Source organism: Excalfactoria chinensis, chromosome 4, assembly GCF_039878825.1.
Source record: "Excalfactoria chinensis isolate bCotChi1 chromosome 4, bCotChi1.hap2, whole genome shotgun sequence".
Lineage (NCBI taxonomy): Eukaryota > Metazoa > Chordata > Aves > Galliformes > Phasianidae > Excalfactoria > Excalfactoria chinensis.
Window position 1 is genome coordinate 56,649,582 of NC_092828.1, and position 18,536 is coordinate 56,668,117.

At 38.5% G+C, this 18,536-nt stretch overlaps 1 protein-coding gene across 2 annotated transcripts in view; it reads right to left on the reverse strand.

Moving 5' to 3' along the window:
• Positions 1–18,536, reverse strand: part of ARHGAP10 (Rho GTPase activating protein 10) — a 126,228-nt gene that overhangs the window by 90,378 nt on the left and 17,314 nt on the right. For both annotated transcript variants that reach the window (XM_072334663.1, XM_072334661.1), the window contains exons 2-3: positions 2,464–2,559; positions 2,303–2,364 (exon numbers count right to left, since the gene is read on the reverse strand). In XM_072334663.1, coding sequence (XP_072190764.1) covers positions 2,303–2,364; positions 2,464–2,559 — 158 coding nt within the window. The remainder of the gene's footprint in view (positions 1–2,302; positions 2,365–2,463; positions 2,560–18,536) is intronic.

Here is an 18,536-nt window from a genome sequence, read left to right on the forward strand (position 1 = left end):
TAAAACAAGCACTTTCAGGATATCCTCATGGCCAAAAGGACCTGTTTCTTATCTGCTTTGGAGAATGGCACCAAGCTACAGTGCTGTGGAAAAGCATAAGCTGTTTTTATCTTGGCTAGTTCAGTGGAATGTTTGGATTAACAATAACTTCCCCTTACATCATTCACTAAATCCTTTGACAGTTGGGATATAGCTTTGGCAGCCTCTGAAGGGGAAAGCCAAGAAATAAAGCCACAAAACACAAGACTCAGACATCTGAATTAAATTATTAAATATCTACCAAGTGAATATTCACCAAATGATGATCAAACAAGTGAGTTTATGGTAAACAAGAAGAGAAAAAATTATGTTCTTGATAGACCATATACAATACTTGCAGAAAACCATGAGAAGTATAGGTGATAAACATCTCACTACAGTTCAGAATGTATTTTAAGCATGAATTTGTTAAACATACCATATGGTATCAATGGATTTTATTACGCTTATTTTAGGTGACTGAAATTTCTTGTGTGCAACATTCAGCATGGAAACTAAAGTGAGCAATGAAATCTTCACCTTCTAAATGATAAGGGGTAAAATGCTAAATAAGCTGTTAACATGAAGAAGAGTGGATGCTTTTGAAAATAATCCTGCTGTAATATTCGTATCTTAATGGAAACTCTGTAGATCTCTGACCTGATTCCAAACATCTGAGTGCAATAACCCCACATTCTCGATGGGACAACAGCTCATGCCACTGTTAAAGCATACTCTGAGAAGTCAGAGCAGCAGCTGCTGAAAACTATAATTACCAAGCACCACACAACTATTTTCTCAGAGATTTATGCCCACTGTTATATTAGCTCGCTCTTAGAATGATACAAAACATTTAGAGGACTATAGATGCAGTGAAATGGTCATCCGATAACCCAGGGAGTATACTGTTTCCATCTGGAATCAAATATTTGCCCCACAATATACTCCCTAGTTTTTTTTTTACCTAACTGTAGCTGTTTTAATGCAGTACCTCATTTTATACTTTTCTCATCAAAAAACTAATATGAATTAGCTTTGGGTAATAATGCCTGCTGTGTAATCATGAACAGCATACCAAAAAAGTAAGCAGAACTCTTTTATAGCATTCAGTCTGAAAAACAGAAGCTTTTTACTATACAAAGAACATTGGTTTCTGCACAGCCTACCACACAGGTAATCTGTCACTGCTGAAGATCTACTGACACAGTCAATGGAACATGCTGCGTAACTCTGAAACCTTCCCAAATGAAGTGGAAAACAGAATGAGAACCCACGAAGTACTTTTCTTTGTGAAAAGTCTACCTTTGTGAAAAGTCTGCCAAAGAATTTCAGTACACAGATGTATTGAACTTCACTGAAATAAAATACAGCAATGGCTGGCAGGAATAAACAGAGTAAGTGCCACTTCAGAATTACAAAACAAAAGAAGCATTACTACATAGTGGAGCAAACACTATAATTTGGCAAAGTAACACTTCAGTAATTTGCAAGGAGCTACACAGACCTTTAATCTAACCTAACTATGGTTCCATATCAGAACAAGATACCAGGACATAACAACACACTCAAGGGATCAGGACTGTCAGGGAGAAAAGTATACAAAAATTATTCATCGTTATTCTTGCTTATGTACATACTTCTACACTGTAGGCAGTTCCCATTAGGAAATCAAGACTGCAAAAGCACACTGTAGAGTTCTCAGCTCATGGTCCATGAGCAGCCAACCTGATCCAGATTATACCAAAACCCTAAGCAACCACAGATATTTGAATGAAGAGCATTCCCCATCTATACAATTGATTAACTGTTTGCCTATGCAACCATACACAAGATCACCCACCTACAAAGAAAAGATCTGCAAGTCTGTTACTGCATCCCGCCAACAGACTGCATCCCAAATCCTCATAAATCCTGAAGTTGATGCCATAAAGAACCTGGATCCAAACCTGGCCAATTTTCCTACCTCACGTGTCTACCATCTTGCATTTCACACTAACAATGTGAATGCTAAGGTGGTTTTTACTCCTCACTCTAGCCATAAGCTATTGGGACACTACCAAGCCAACTTGTAGCTTTCCATCTTTATCACAATAGTTTTCTTCAATAATGAGAATTAACTGCTGTCTCTAATTCTAGACTCCAGAATCCAAGACTGCACAACGAGAGCTTTCGCTCTTAAGAAACCAATATCAACACCCTGGTGATTAAAAAAGCAGCAAGCAACTTTAACTCATCTTATTCTTTGGCATATGAACAGCTCTTTACAATTTTTATTGCAACTCACCAAAATTTCTCTTTGCTCTTCCAAATTTTTTAAGAAGTTTGAAAACTCATGAAGAGAAGCATCTACAATAAAAACAAAAAACAAAAAAAAAACAGAAGTTTCATCATGTTGCAGGATGGGATGACAAAAATCATAGCCATTTATAATCACTTCTTACCTACCTATGTATCTTTCATCATCTGTCTCTGCATCGCCAATAAATTCAAATTTAAAGTCTCTCAGAGAATGGGCAAATTTTCTCTGGGCTGCTGAAAGGTCTGCAAAGAAAAAAAGCAAGGATTGAAGGTTAGAGAATTATTGTAAGAAGGCTGTAAAATCCTCCTACCCCTGATCAACTTTTACAATAAACCCTTCACACAGGTCTGCCTAAGGACATTACAAGCTAACAAATGTTGTCTAAGCCTCTTCTGCTCTCATCTGAAAATATGTCACACAGATTTCTTTGTATGAGGCTATGCAGTACAAAGCAAGTGCAATCAACTATACAGTATCAGACCTATTCTTACACTTCACCATAAAGTCACAGCTATACAAACAGATTTGTAACTACAGAAGTTTAAGCCACAACACTGAATAAGTTGTGACAGCAAAATGATTCACCGCTAACCTATACTCACTAGCGGATTTGCTAGAGCAAACACATGTTTTAGCATTTCTTATACATGTCATGCAGACATGTATAAACATTTCACTAGGAGACCTAAGCCAAACTGAGAAGAATTGTTCCATTGGAACTAGAAATTCTACGGATTTAAAACCAGGCTAAAAGTGAAGTTCGCAGTATTCATATTGTATTATTGCATTTTTTGTATTTTTTATTTTTTAATATTACTAACCCATTTTTCTTCACATAGTTTTTATCTACTAGTATTTGATGATTTGGGGTCAGAGGTCTACACTCCACATCTCTCAGGAAGTAATTAGATTCTATATTCAGCAGCAAAGCCCTTACTAGGATTTATAACACCCCAGATAAGCAGTATACAAACACTTTTCTGTTGTGCTGGCATGTGCAGGCTTGGTAAAATCACGGGATCTGAAGGGAAGGAATTGCACAACGGAGGAAAGAAAAAATAAGGATGTTCATCTCGGTACACTCTTACTCAGTAGTAGAGGTTTTACTCAGATTTTTGGTGTCAGCCAAGGCTAAGGACAGTGTGAAATGTTTAGTTAATCTGTAATTTTTTTCACATCACGTGCAGTTCTAAAAGGGCTAAGAACAAACCTTTAGCACATTGGCTAAGCATTTCATTTTTTAATATTGAACAGGAACTGAAAGAACATAACATTCTTTAAAAATATATAAATAAAAAACACAAAAAACTCCAAAACTATGTCAGGTCCTGCATGCAATACACTGTGTGTAGCATCCCCTCTCACAGTCAAGTACAATTCTGGCATACAAAGCTGCATGAAAGTTCAATTCAACCACATCAAAGGTTAAGTCACAAACACTCTACTGACAGCAAGGCAACAAAAAAATGCTTTTTTATCCTTGTCGTTTCACATTTCTTTCTTCTCATTAATTTCTCCTAAGATCTTTTCTCATCTATTGTTTACAGGTGCTACTCCCATCAATGTCACACTGTCAGGTATTTGTCTTCCTTTTGCAACTGTTTCTGAAGCCCATACATGTACTCTTCAGCCCATGAGCAGCAGGACATCTTGTGGGCTAAAAAGCTTCTAAAGCAAACGACTAAAGAAAAACATTCTGCTAGCTCTAAAAGGATTAAAAGTTCAAAAAAACAAGTTTCTCAAATATCTGATGTTATACTAGTCTGTGAGCCAAGTCACAATATGAAGCTGAAGAGAGTTTATTTGTGGGAGAATGGGTCTATCAACTCACACTCTCCGATACCTATTTAATTTTTTTAGAATCCGATAATCTCCTGCCAAAGCCCTGTCACATGAGAGCTAACTCCTCTCTGGAGAAAAGAACCGTTTATTCTGTTTCCCCTACTTTCAGAGGTGAAGTACTTGGATTACTGTGACTACAGCACAGAGCATAGGGAGGCACACAGCACTGCATGCAGGCACAAAACAACCCCACGCCTCTTCCCAAACCCTCCCTACTGCCAAATCCTACCAGAGAAGGTGTGAGACCATCCCCTGAAGGGCAGCTTATCCCACCACTCTGGTGACAGTGGCTGCAAGCAGAATGTGCTCCTGCACTCCAGTGCTTTTAGTAGGAAAAGCAACAATTTGCGCTTCTCACAGGCTCAGAAAGTGACATTCACACACTTCTCCTTACCACATTTGTTAAGGGATTGAAATTCCTACACAAGGGTTGGAAGCGGTAACCTTTTAACATTCTACAGCTAGATCTGCAGAGTTCCTATACCGAAGTCATGAAAATGCATTAAAGTTTTGCAATGTACTTCCACACATCCCTGTGAAATGTTTAAGAACTGCTCCACAAGATTTTAGGAAGTATGTGAGGATGGGAGGAGGTTGGGGATTTTTGGACTGGGAAGAGGTGAACCTCCTGAACAGGTAAGGACAACTGTCATTTGGTGCAACAGACTGCTGCAATGAGTCCCAGCTGCTGCCAGAATAAAGAGATATTTAATCCTGCTTAGTCTGCACATACTAACTGCAAGATTAACCACCCAACGTTTAAAATATCATTCAGTTGTGGGTTTTTTTGTTGTTGTTTTTTCAATTTTGTCTAAATTTACTTTCATGTTCACATTCTGTTTTCATTCCCTGGGCCAAAATAGCACTGGTCTAACATAAAGCAAACACTGTGCTGGGCAGAACTACCGCTGCCTCTCTATTCATATAAGCTGGAAAGTCTCTGCTCTGCCTCTTGTTAAGGTAAAAGCAACAAAGCTGAGTATCAAGTAGATGGAGGAAAACTTAGCAGAAAAGGCAGAATGAGAATACAGAGCTTGCTCTTCTACACAGGAAGATGAGGATGACAGCTAGACTTAAAAAGACAACAGCGATGTTCTGGATTTTCTTGACCATTGACAAACCATAGCCAGAGAGGCAGAAGCCTGACAGCATCTGCAGTCAAAACTTCAGTTGGAGGGCAAAAAGCAAGAAACTGCTCCACAGCTTTGCCCTTCTAAATTCCACATAGTCTACAGTACATTCATAAACACACACAAGCATTTATCAAGGTGAAACAAAACCTGCCTGTTGATGCCACTGTAAGCACTATACTCTGTTACTAGTGCTTTATCATTTAAATGCTGAGCATTGTTGCTTACTGTAGAAGTTTCATACGCATAGTCTGGCTCTCTTACATTCTGTTAGAAGACCCTTACTGCAGCAAAACTGTTCAGCCTACACTAACAGATGCACCTTGGAATTGTTTGTTCCCCATCAGTGGCAGAGGTTGCAAGAGCAGCACGTTATATAAAGCAGAAACAGAACCATATGGGTGCCAGCTACATAACAGAGTAACACAGTATGTGAGCATAAAATATTTATCAAATGGCACTGTCTCTGGTGTTTATCGGAATAATACTCAAGTCTATTAAGGAAAAAAAGTACAGTGAGAATTTAGGAGGCCTTCATTTTAGTTTCCTCATTCAACACATAACACCAGATTGAAAGCTACTGAGCTGGTAAAAGTTGATCATTGAAAGCTACTGATGATGATCTAAAGGAAGAGGGCATCCAAGATTAAACAGTGTTTAAATATCAACCAAACACTGAATAAACTGTAACTCCTAGCAAATCCATAAGGCAGATTCACTTCAGAAGACTCACATTCTTAAGAGAACATGAATTAATTTTCTCTCTGTTACTGTCCCAGCCAGTACACTCTTCTTTTCATGCTTAAATGCAGCTACTTAGAAACACATTATAAGGAACAAGAAGCTTCTCTCTCCCTTGCTCTGCTTTGGAGCACTTCCGCACCAGGCACCTGCGTTCAAGCCAAGCATCCTGCACCACATGTGCTGCTGATGCCTCCACATGAATACTTTCCACTTAGGTTTGGTGAAAAATATTTTTGTTTCTTATCTGAGTCAAGCCGCTGTGACGACATGAGGATCTAGGCATGGCCAGCCCTCTTGCAACCAGTCCTCTGCTTGCCCTGAGGTCAAAACTGACTTCAGTGCTACTCACCTAAGGCACGGTTCCTGCACAAAGCAAGACGGTATCCTTGTCTAGGCTATGCTAGACCTCTTTTGCATGGCAGGAGAATTAGTTACTTGCAACAGCCCTTTTAATTAATGTTTTCTACAGTAAGATGCAGATTTCTACCTCAAGCTTTACTTCTATAGTATCAAGTCACTTATCTAAGAAGAGCTGGCATTACTTCTCCATTCCTCATTGCTAACTATAATCTTCTTTATTCTAACAGACATCCTGCAGGAATGACAGACTGACAGCAGCTTTGTTTAACATGGGTTCAAATTGCTCTGCTATCCTTCAATAACAAAGGTTAGCAAACACCTAGATTTACCTACCAAGCTCATCTTCAGCACGAAGAGTCAACATTAGCCTTCCCACCAGTCACCCTGTTGCTACCTTCCTCATAAACTTTGCTACTACCTTCACAAAAGAAACTTTGTTTCTCTTCTGCGTCTGCTATAGTAAAGTGAACAATGAATCTAATACAAACCATAACTGCGATGATGAACAGACTTTTACTATTAACTGAGCAAGATGGATAAACAAGATTTACTTATCAACTTAGTAGATGCAAGCTGTGTGGCAGATTAAAAGTAGTAACACATTCCAACTCAGTGACACTTAGAATAGATACTTAGCTAAGTATCATCTGCTAAGTATACTGAAAGAATCACCAAAACAGAAACAGCCCCCAATCACTCAGCAGCAGATGCTTCACACCCTCTGTGCTTACATGCTCAGGTTAGTGACAAATCCATCAGCACCACCCAATAAAAAGTTTCCTTCCACTGACATCTTCCCATTTCAATGGGCAGCCCTCGGCACTCGTGTTGGGATCACAACAATGCCCCCACATTTCAGCCCCTGCTGCCTTGCTGCAGCCTCCTCTGACTTCACCATCTCATTCCACCAGCAGTACCTAGTACACAAAAAAACGCTATGGAGGATTAAAAAAAACAACAACAACAATACTGTCTATTGTAAGCAGCAAGTTTTAAGGACCAAAATCAAATACTTTCCCACTGGCCTCCGAAGAATACAAAAAGTAATTATATCAAAGTTACGATGTGTTTATTCTTTACTAAATAAGAGAAATACAAATAATGAATAAAGGAGACATTAATATTCATCAGAACATTGCCTCTATTAGGAACCAATTAGTCTTCAGTCCTTCTTCCACAGGGCTTGTCATTGCTGATGAGCGTTTTCATCCATTCTGAGATCACTGTGTGCAGTGTAAATATGCTGCAAAGAAACGGGTTGATAAGGTGGATGGCTTCCCTGACTGAACTCAGCTTCTCATACCTGAGTAAGTCACAAGTGACCACTGTGACAGACTCATCCTAACCTCCTTCCTAAAGGAGAGAACAACACAGCCTTTTTAAGATTTCAATTTGTTAGGTTACTATTTTAAGTTTTTCCTCCTTTAAAATGCATAATCCCATATTATAGTACTAAACCCACCATTCTTCATGTTAATTAAAACTGAATAAAGACCACAGATTTGTGTAGATATCTATACTCATAGATATGCAAAACTCACACAAAAAAAATCCAGAATCTCAATCCATTATTTTCTCTTAAAAAAAAGCATACAGCATACTAAAATAAAACACTCATCGTCTTATCTACCTTCTCTCATTCTCCAGTGTTCAACCATGAAAACATTTAACTCATTTCTCTTCTTTCTGTTCTCACAAGTGCAAGGGTACAAACTTCACATTCCTCAACATCAAGAAAGCACCAATTAAGTGGCTAATTACCATATGCGCAATATCACAAAGTAGCATCTTGTGTGGCTGTAGGGAAGCTGCCAAGTCCTATCTCAGTGTCACTCAGCTGCACCACACCCTCATGGGCTCTGGTTGTTTGCTTTTTTTAATCTGGATCTTTGAAATTAGAAAGGCAGCGGTACTCCACCCTGCCAAGGGCATTTTGCGTCACAGGCATTTGGTAAACGAGCACATTCAGGGGCTCTGGGGAGACAGGTGCTCTCCCAGAGCATCTACAGCAGCTCTCGCAAAAAAGTGCACCCCTGTGAATGCTCAGGTGGTGATGTGATCTTTCCATTCAGCTCAAAAGGAGCACAGCCTGAAACATTTCTCGGAGGAAGGGGGTGTTGGGGGAGGGAGGAGAAGATGATCTCTGTCCCTAGCCACTACAACCCTGCTGATCAAGTCACTACTTCAGTACCTTTACATAAAACCTGCATCTTAAAAGACTCTGCTTGAAGGGTCAATCAACTATGATGGGAATTTTCTTTGTTATTCCACAATAATCTGCCTTCAAGGAAATCATAACAACCTTCCTCCCAACCCTCTAAACCTCAGTTTCATCAACACAAACTAAAAGAAGAAACAACTAGAAACCAAGGACTAAGAAAAACTAACTTGCAGTGCAGAGAACCATGAGATTATTCTACCAAATTTCAACAGTACTCGGGGAAACACCAGCGTTTCAGAAACTCCCCTACATCACAGTGCGCCAAATAGCAGCAAGATGGACATCAGTGTCCAGATCTGCACACTGTCTTCCAGGAGTGACTGAATTTGAAAACATGAAACTACATTTGTTTTCAAAGATTGTGCATCTTTAAATGAACGATAATAAAATCCCAAACTCAGGAGGTGAGACTGAATTCCTATTTGTGAACTTTCTAGCAGAAACTGAGACTTACAGTCTTTTAAAAGTCAACTTCAACTGTTACGTGGAACAGAAATTTAAGTATGCTGTGTTCTTCCATTCAACCTTTTGCCAAACACCACACATTTCAACATCCTTTTGCATTTACTCATTGTTTCTTTTACTCTTATTTGTTCTACAGGATGGCTACGCTCCTGTTTCTCAAACTATTTATGTCCCACTGAAGCCACAAGTGTCACAAGTACAATTTGCAAATATATGTACTTGAAAAGGATGTTCAGCAAGAAGAAAATGGGATCACACAGTTAAACTTTAAATGGTGAAGAACTGCGCTAGTTAACTGAGAACACCTTCCTCAACTGGAAAAGTCTGACAAAGAAATGAAGTAGTGACAGGAAAAAACAATCTGTTTATTATACAGATACTTATCCAACATCAGCATCAGAAGTGTTTTGACCCCAGAGAATAGCTTTCTTTCCCAGACTTATTTCACAAACAATAACTGTAACGTTTACATAAAAGAAAACATTTTGTTGGAATGTTATTTTCATTACAAAAGAAATAATTTACTGTTAGGTGGACACTCGATTTTGGTACTATATACTCTAACCCACAAAAGTTTTGTTGATGTGGGATTATTCTCACCTAATCAAAACTACACACTGAAATGAGGATCTCTCACACATTTGAAATGAAATACCCCCTGAATTCAGAGCACTTTACTTTTAAAAAATTCTAATAACCAACAGGGTATGGCAGCCAAGTTGTGACATGAACACAGCAGCAAGACATGACCCATCAGTGCAGCAAAGATCTTCCTCCCTTCCAAGAAACAGTGTTGACTTCATTATTTGACAACAGAATTCTCATCTGCGCTGAAGCAGACCGAAACCTGATGCAGTTGGGGAAGTTGTGGAGGGAACATAGCACAGCCTGAGGTGGGAAGGTCACAATACAGCAAGCTTTTGGGTGTTTCTCACACCATGGCTGCTGCAACAAACATCACCTCAGAGCATTCATGTCCAAGTAAGGAGCTCCAGCATGATTGGGATTCTTTTCCTGCTCAGCAGCAAAGAAAACCAGGGGAGAAACAAAACAAAACAAAAAAAAAAAAAAAAAAAAAAAAAAAACCAAAAACGAACTAACCAAAAAAAAAAAAAACAACCAAAAACGAAATGACCTTTTCCCTAGTTTGCAGCTAAATGAATCCTCAACACAGTTCCATGCAATAAAGAAGACTGCTTTCTGCTTGCTCAGTCTATCAGCCATCTCCTGCAAACAATGGTAGTGTCAGCACTTCAAAGACAAGTCAGAAGAAAACTCCATAATGGGAAATGTTTGGCAGCCAAAACACAAGGAGAGATGGTAGCCACCTCCACAATAAATGAACAGAGCAAGCAGCGTTTTTATCATCTTTAAAATCATCTTCAGCTGAGGGTTTGAAATATTTGATGGTGCTTTATATCAACTCTGAAGAAATATCAACACTAAACATGAAAACTGAAAAAAGCACCATTTGCCATGCTTTCTCTCTACACAATAGCAGACATCTCAAAATACCGTCACTTTTATGGCATCACTGCCCGTCTGAATATGTGCACATGTAGACAAAAATTCCCAAGAACATCAGACTTGCAGTATTCTGCAATCTCTCTACAACAAAGCATGTCCAAACACACACTCAGCACGTTTGTGCACCTAGATTTAGTGTTGTATGCAATACAGCTACCAAATATTTTGTCATTAGTAGGACTTCAAAAGGCTCAGAAAACAAAGTTAGATTTTCACCATTTCATCTGCTCGAACAGACCATGAAAACTACATGGAATTCTTGCAGTAAGCTGAGAAAGACTTCATTTTCCCAAGTATAATGAAATTCTAAATGGATGAAGATGGAGGAAAACACAGCCAGGAATCAGACAAATGAACAGCTATGACCTATAGTTCAAGAAGTGGTGGCCAAGAGCCGAACCTTCCAGCTATTTATTTATTAAAAGGTGAAGAAAGAACACACTTTGGAAAAATACTTGACAATTCACTGCATTTCTACACCAAAAACTTAAAACCCAAACTCAAAAGGCAGAGGTTAAGAATTCTGGCAAGATTTGCATCACACTCCCTTTATTTTTCTCCCAGCCTGGGAAAGCCCACAGGGAACCATCAGCATCAAGGAAGTTGGGATGGTCTCAGCAGGCTCCCACAGAGGGAAAAGTTCAAAAATAATCTTCTCTGTAGCTAGACACAAGGGAAATGAACCTAAATTTTGACAGAGAAACAGCTGGCAGCACTGTGGTGCAGAGGACAGGCTGTACTGTTATATGGAGATTCCAGAAGCAGCATAGCATCAGACAGCTAAACAAGATGCCCAAGTGAAAAAGGCTTTTGCTGAGCTTATTTCCAAAGCTGTGAAATACAGATTTTAAGCGTAAAGTATCTTAACGTATTTGTGTCAAAAGAATTTGTTTTTTAAATCTGATAAATTGTTATCTGATTGGAGTTGTATCCGGCTGAACCATAAACTGAAGCTTCTAATTAGGTCAGACCAAAGCCATAAGCATATACCATAGTGTCCCAATTTCTGTATACTGAATACAGGATTCCATTAAAACAATAACAACAGCTGAAAGCACCAAAACATGTGAAATGTGGAAATGCTCTTAATGGCCTTCTTACTTAAACAGCTGCTAGAGGAAGACCCTGATGTTCCAGCATCATTTCACCTGGAAGTTTCTCTAATTATTCCAGTTTATTGCCCTGGACAGCAGAGTAAAGTTATTGCTCATTATATGAATGCAGAGTAACCAACTTGCCAGGAAGTATTTATTTAAACATTTAACTACGTTGTACGATATACACCAAAAGAAGAATATGACTCATCTCTGGTGTCTGTAGCTATACAATATTTGAACTCTAAGCACACAGAAACTTCTTAATCCTTCTGTCAGTTTCGGATTACAAACTTCACATGAACCCAATGAACTAGTCATACAATACTGCTATGTAATATTGCAGACAACTCCAACTTGGAGAAAAACATCTGACTTTAAATTTACTGGCACACAAGCAAGTGAAAGCCTCACTGCTTTGGGATTTTTCCAATATGAGTTTCCAGTCAAAGCAACAGTGGCATCTAGTTCCCAAATTAAACATTACTAGATGAATACTGAAAAACAAAAACAAAAACAAACAAAAAAAAGCAATTTAGAGTGGCAATAACCACATCCCCATGAGAAGCACTAAGTATAAAAAACTTGCAATCGTACATAGCCATAGAAACACATCTTATAAGCAAGAAAGTGAGCCATTTGCTTAGTCTTCTAATGCAAATTTCATTCTTCATTCTGTTTCCAAATAAAAAGACTTGCAATACATCATGCAGTAACGTAAGTTTTTAAGATTCCTTATATCCATTACGCTTTAACAAAAATTGGTTGGCTTATTATCACACGTCCTACTTTTGTTACTAAATGAGTACAGAATGTATAATTTAAGAGTGAAATGACGTATCTTCTTAAAAACTTTTCTCTAGCTGCTTTAGCTGCATTGCTGTGCACTCCCCATTTCTGGGACAAGGTGTTCTCAAGACAGAGAAAATAATGCAGTTTCTCTCATTGGCTGAGCAATGGTGTGAAAAGCAATGCATGGGATTACAGAAATCAACTGCTGTTGTTCAGTCATCTTTGCATTTCACTGATGGAAATGATGATGAAAAATATAAGCCAACAATTCTGCAAGGGAACAAAAGGTGATTGTTTTTGTTTTGTTTTGTTTTTTAATATATAAAATGTTTAGATTGGTTTCTGTTACCATTTCTGGGGCAGGTGCATGAGTATGCTCTAGACAGTTGGTTTATAAAATGAGACCTTTTGATTTTTGCTTTGGACCCAGCACCAACAGTTTATTTGCAAGCACAGTCCTCACTTAGCACACTTCCTGTAACACAGGAAGACAACTATGCATTGTATTCATTTGTACACACACAATTGTTTGATGAAATTATCTTTTAAAAGACTATTGCTGCTCCATATGACAGACGTGGCAGTACATGCTACAGTACTTCAAATACAGTGGGTTTTTTTTGTTATCAAGGAAACAGTGAAATAACTAACAAAACATTTAGAGTAGAAGCAGTCTGTGATGTCTAGCAATGAAAAATTCTTATATCCTAGGAAAATTTATGCAATTATTATCCAACTGCACTCAGAAAGAACCAGGGTGAAAAGGTTGATCACTTAACTGCAGGACAACTGCTGAATATTCACCAGCACACACTAATAATACAACTTAAGTCTGTAGGATAAACTCTGCACATCTATCACTCTGCACTTCAGCTGTATTGGCCTTATAGCTCAAGCTTTAGCACTCACTGGCACAAACTGTACTGGCTGCTCACAACACTAGAAATACACTTGTCTTTCAAATCAGGTTATTCATACACCAAGCAGAGTGCTAGAGTATTAGAGGCAAGCATAAAACAAGCAAGATGATGGAAAAAGGAAACTGAATAACTAACATGACCTGACACCAAGTGAATGAACAATCTGAAAAGAAATTAAAAAAAAAAAAAAAGCACCAATCATGAAGCATAATGGAAATTATAGGTTATAACTGCTGAAGTCTGAATTTAACAAGGCTAATACAAATGACTAAGTTGTCATCTTCCATCTGCTCATCATACATTGCAAAAAACATTATAAAGTATTATCATTTGAAATCAGATAACTTATCCAAATGGCTTGTGGTTTACCTCAGTTTATGCATTTGGAGTACAAAAGCAACAGGAAAGAAGATTTTTGGCACATATTTCAGTAAAAATGGTTCTTTTGTGAGATGACAAAAATAAATATTTAGATAATTAGTTTTTTTTAGGTTCAACTAAAAACATGATGTTTAAATACTCTAGAATGTATGGCTTGAGGCAAATGCACAAAGTTTCAGTCTCAAGTGACCAGCCAGTGTCTTGTGAAACAAGAACGTAGGAGACAAGACTGCTACAAGAGAACTATTGCTTTCTGCATGGGTAGTTCAGAAGAGAAAAAAGCACAAAGTTTGTTGGTTTCTTTTCTAAAACTCTACTCTGGCGTATCACAGACCTTAAGAAAAAGCAAGCACTTTGTTTTTGAAAGTAAGTTGGTTCTAAGTCATTGAATCCCAAATCTCTAAGGGAAAAAGACTTAGAATAAATTGTATACAAGCAACCTACAATGCAGAAATCACAATATAACAGCAGGAGGATCCTAGAGTGCAAGAGAGAAACAGAGAACCCTAACCCAGTAAAGCCACATCTAAGACATACTTCAATGAGCTGAATGACAATACCCATGCTGTAACAGTCATTACTGTATGCTTCTGTTACACTGCACAGCCTTTCTATTTTAAGGAGATGAATTTTGTTCTTCTATTTTTACTGATTTAAGAAGGATAGAGTGAGACATGAGAATACAATTTAAAACAAATTAGAAGTTAGACTGGAAAGAAGAACTCTTTTTAAACCACACCAATAAGGGAGACGGGAAGTCCTCTCCATTTCTTCAATTGTGTTATTTAAAGGAAAATAAAGCAGCAATTTTGCAGCACTCTTTAATTAATCAAAGATCTTGTTACATAGATACAACTGCAAAAGCAAAACCATTACTAAATACTTATCAAAGTTCCTTATCAAAGCAGAGAAATTAAGATTAATTTCAGCACGGAAGAAAAGACTAAAATTAACCTGGGTAATAAAGTTAACCACAACATTTCAACAGATATGGGAGTAGCAGAGCTGTTTGACAAACTAAGATAGGTATTCCAGTTCTCCTAATTCAGATCTTTCAGTCTGGCTCCTGCAGTAGCCCATTATGTCCCACACTCAAAAAAGAGAAGAAAAACCCACAGCTCAAACCAACATGAGGGATCTGCTTCCTTCAGATTTTCCATATAATTGAAGTCATAAGCTGAAATCTAGAGAGCAAAAGATTGATAGCTATGCAGTAGTTGCTCACTGGGTCAAGTCACAAGACAGCATAAGTTTTTGTACAGAAGTCTTTGCCCCCTTCATTAAGTGATTAACACGGGATTTAAAATGACATAATATCAAAAGCTACTTTTCCAGTTGAAAATGCATTTCTTGTCCTAGATAATAAAACAGTAGCATTCTGCTCTCCTCTGTCAGAATGATAGGACACAACAGAAAGCATTACTAGAACCACTTCAACTCAAGTTCTGCAGTGAGAGAAACAGCAACAGTGATGCCAGCACTGAAGATTCCCCTCCAAGTTTGGCTTCCTGCCTCACCACCAGCCAAACCCAATGTCACTCAGCAGCTGTCACAGTGACCTTCGGGGACACTGAACACAATCTAGGGGTAAATTTCAACTCACCCTTACAGCCATCTCTATGGCATTTGTAATCTAACCACCTCAGTGTTAAATACATGTATGCAAGAGGTGAAGTTGATCTAGCTGGACATCATGCTATGCTTTTTGCTTTGAGATGTATGTACTTTTTTAAATCCTCCAGATAGAATTCTGCAAATGTTTCACACCAAAGATCAACATCCACAAGCACTGTTGAAATCTCTGTTCTTTTCCCTGAACAATAGCCATGACCAAAAGCAGTATCCTTGATCCAGCCAGTCTGGTCAGCCTCTATTTTTCAGCTGAAAAGCATATTCCTGAAATTCAACTGTTACTTCTCACAAGCAATTGTAGACAGCTAACTGGAGAGTGTATGAAAAGCATTTTTCAGCTTTGAGCCCCACCTTTCCCAGCCAGCTTACAGGCTGGGACAGGGCAGGCAGATGTTGCTCTGTCAAGCCCAGTCCTGCAACAACAGCACGATGCTCAGGAGCCGCTCTACACACCATTCTCCACAGGCACACACTGAAATCAAAAGCAACCATAATAAATAGAGTTCTGCAAAGTGGTTATCCTACAGCAAGCTTCTGAAAAGCTGGAAGTCCTTTTCTGATTAAAAAGATGCTGAATGAATCATGCACACTCTTATTTCATCATACCTTACTTTGGATAACTTATGGCTTCTTTGCCACAAAAGGAGATGGTCTGAAGGAAAGGAGTCAGGAATCCTAATTTTGTATCTTATTTCTTCCATACTGTTGACTTTATAGTTCTGGGACTAAAGTACCTATAAAATGTCCCTTAAAAGCAGAAAAAAACAATGAGAAGTCTGCAAAACAAAGAAGCTAACCTTATTTAACCTGCTGCACATAGGAAGTGGCAACAAAATAAGTAAAAACCTGAAGTCTTCAGTGATGCACTTGGTAATGAGAGCTGGAAATGATATGTATCTATTTCTGCAGGAAGCAGGTCCTAGAGATGCCATGCTCTGTGAGCTCCTGGAACACTGCAGGGACACAAAGCGCTCCCTCCACACTGACTTCAGAACCACAGGGGGCCTCCTACTGTACTGCATAAGCAACAGTCCTGCTCAGCCACAGCATCTCAAGTGACATTTCTACTTCAGGAAAAGTAAAAGAGAGATGGTTGTGAATGTCAAATGAGCTTAGCTCCCCAAAAGAAAACAAAATCATTTGTTGTATCAGAATCATAGAATGACCTGGGTTGAAAAAGACCACAATTATCATCCAGTTTCAACTCCCCTGCTATGTGCAGAGTTGCCAACCACTAGACCAGGCTGCCCAGAGTCACATCCAGCCTGGCCTTGAATGTCTCCAGGGATGGGGCATCCACAGCCTCCTGTTGTAGTGCTGTTGAACAGCAGCAAACACAGTTTTGCTCAGATTCATCCTTTCCATTACCTTCCTAAGCCGGTTGTCTCTTTTCCTTTCACAATTATTGCTACTGCCGGAGCACACAAAACCCTCCTTTGATCCTTCTAGGTCCCCATCACATACGATGGAAATTCAACAAGCACATAAGTTACTACAAGATGCACAGAGATAGCATAATCATGTATGAAAGTAAAGCTTAAGGAACCAGATTGAATAAATGTGATGCATCCCACTAATGCCAATACTAAGGATGCTGTCAGCATTTGTATTTACATAAAAAGTAACTACTATTCTTCAGAATATGATGAAATAGTCTATTTTAGGTATATGCTAGTATTTATGTTAATAAGGCTTCCAAGTATAATCAGCAGGTATCCAAATTAAATCTCACAAGCATTTTTCATAGTCTTCCTTGCTGTTCTTTTTAAAACTCAAAATAAGGTAAACATTACAGAGTTTTTGCATGGAAACTCTATCATGCAATTGTTCATAGAAGAGCAAACCATTATTATCAATTTCAATACCACAACGTTTACCCATATTAGTCTGCTGACTTCAGTGGGACCATCTGAGGTTTAATACTGCACCACCAGTTCTAAAACATGAAATGGATGATCTCCTGCACCAACACCAAGCACAATCCATACTTTCCACTTCTTATTTTCAAGCAGTTTGGAAGCAGTAAAGATGGCTAACAGTCAAGATCTTTCATTTGTTTCTTAATCCATTTACTTGTCATTTTCACAGGTGGGTAAGTTGTGAAAGAACAAGAACTAGCTCTGAAATATAAACTGAAGATAGGAAGGCAATTATGGCTTTTTACTTTTCCTTCTGCTCTTCCCAAACTAGAGCTCTTTGTGAATGTTGTATCTTACACCACAGTTGCTGTACTATGTCATTTTCTTGAACCACTGAGCACTGAAAAATTAAGGATCAAATATATGTATATAAATACATTTTACAGTAATTTTCTCAATCCATTCCTTCCTTCATTTACTAATGTTTCTTGAGACTAGATTACATACCAAAACTAAAGTGGGAGAAATATCATGTTACCATATCATCTGTGAGATACTAAAACAAACAGGATTCTTAATCAGCACTGGGCTTTGCATTCTTCAGTCAAACTCACAGATTTTCTCCTTGGCCGGTTTGAGCTGGCATTTATCCATGACTCACAAGAGTAAGATGAAATACACATACACACATCCCCAAACACAACTCAATGAAAAGCACTGCTTTCAGGTTTAAGCTTTTCCAGTCAGTTCCATCACTCTTCTGAACATGTCCAGCATAAGACAGAACCTCACAGAACACAGCCCCCTGCCTGCCTCACAGAGCTTCCACAAGCAGCACTTGGCTTGTCTTAGCAGGCAAGCAAAAGAGAACCCTCTTGGTCTGGAGAGAAGACTGAGGAAGGTAGTGAAAGGCAGAGGAAGCAGCTCAGTGGAGCTCAGCAGCACAAGACAAGCTACTACTACAGCCATATTAGGTTCAAACCAGCTTTTACTAATATCACAACAATTTTGGGTTACCTGCATTAAGAAAAAATAACTGCAAAACCATGGGAGTATTGTTTCTCACAGTCCTGAACAGATGAAGTCCATGCTTCCATGAATATCTCAAGCATGATCAGAGTCAGAAGGTACATAACAAAGAACATTAAGCCCTTTCAGCACCTAAGGCTCCTTTAATTTTGAACTGGTGCTTTTGTTCAGGATTCACCCTGCAGAAAAGCTTTAGAGCTCTTTGCAAACTGAAGGCTAGTGA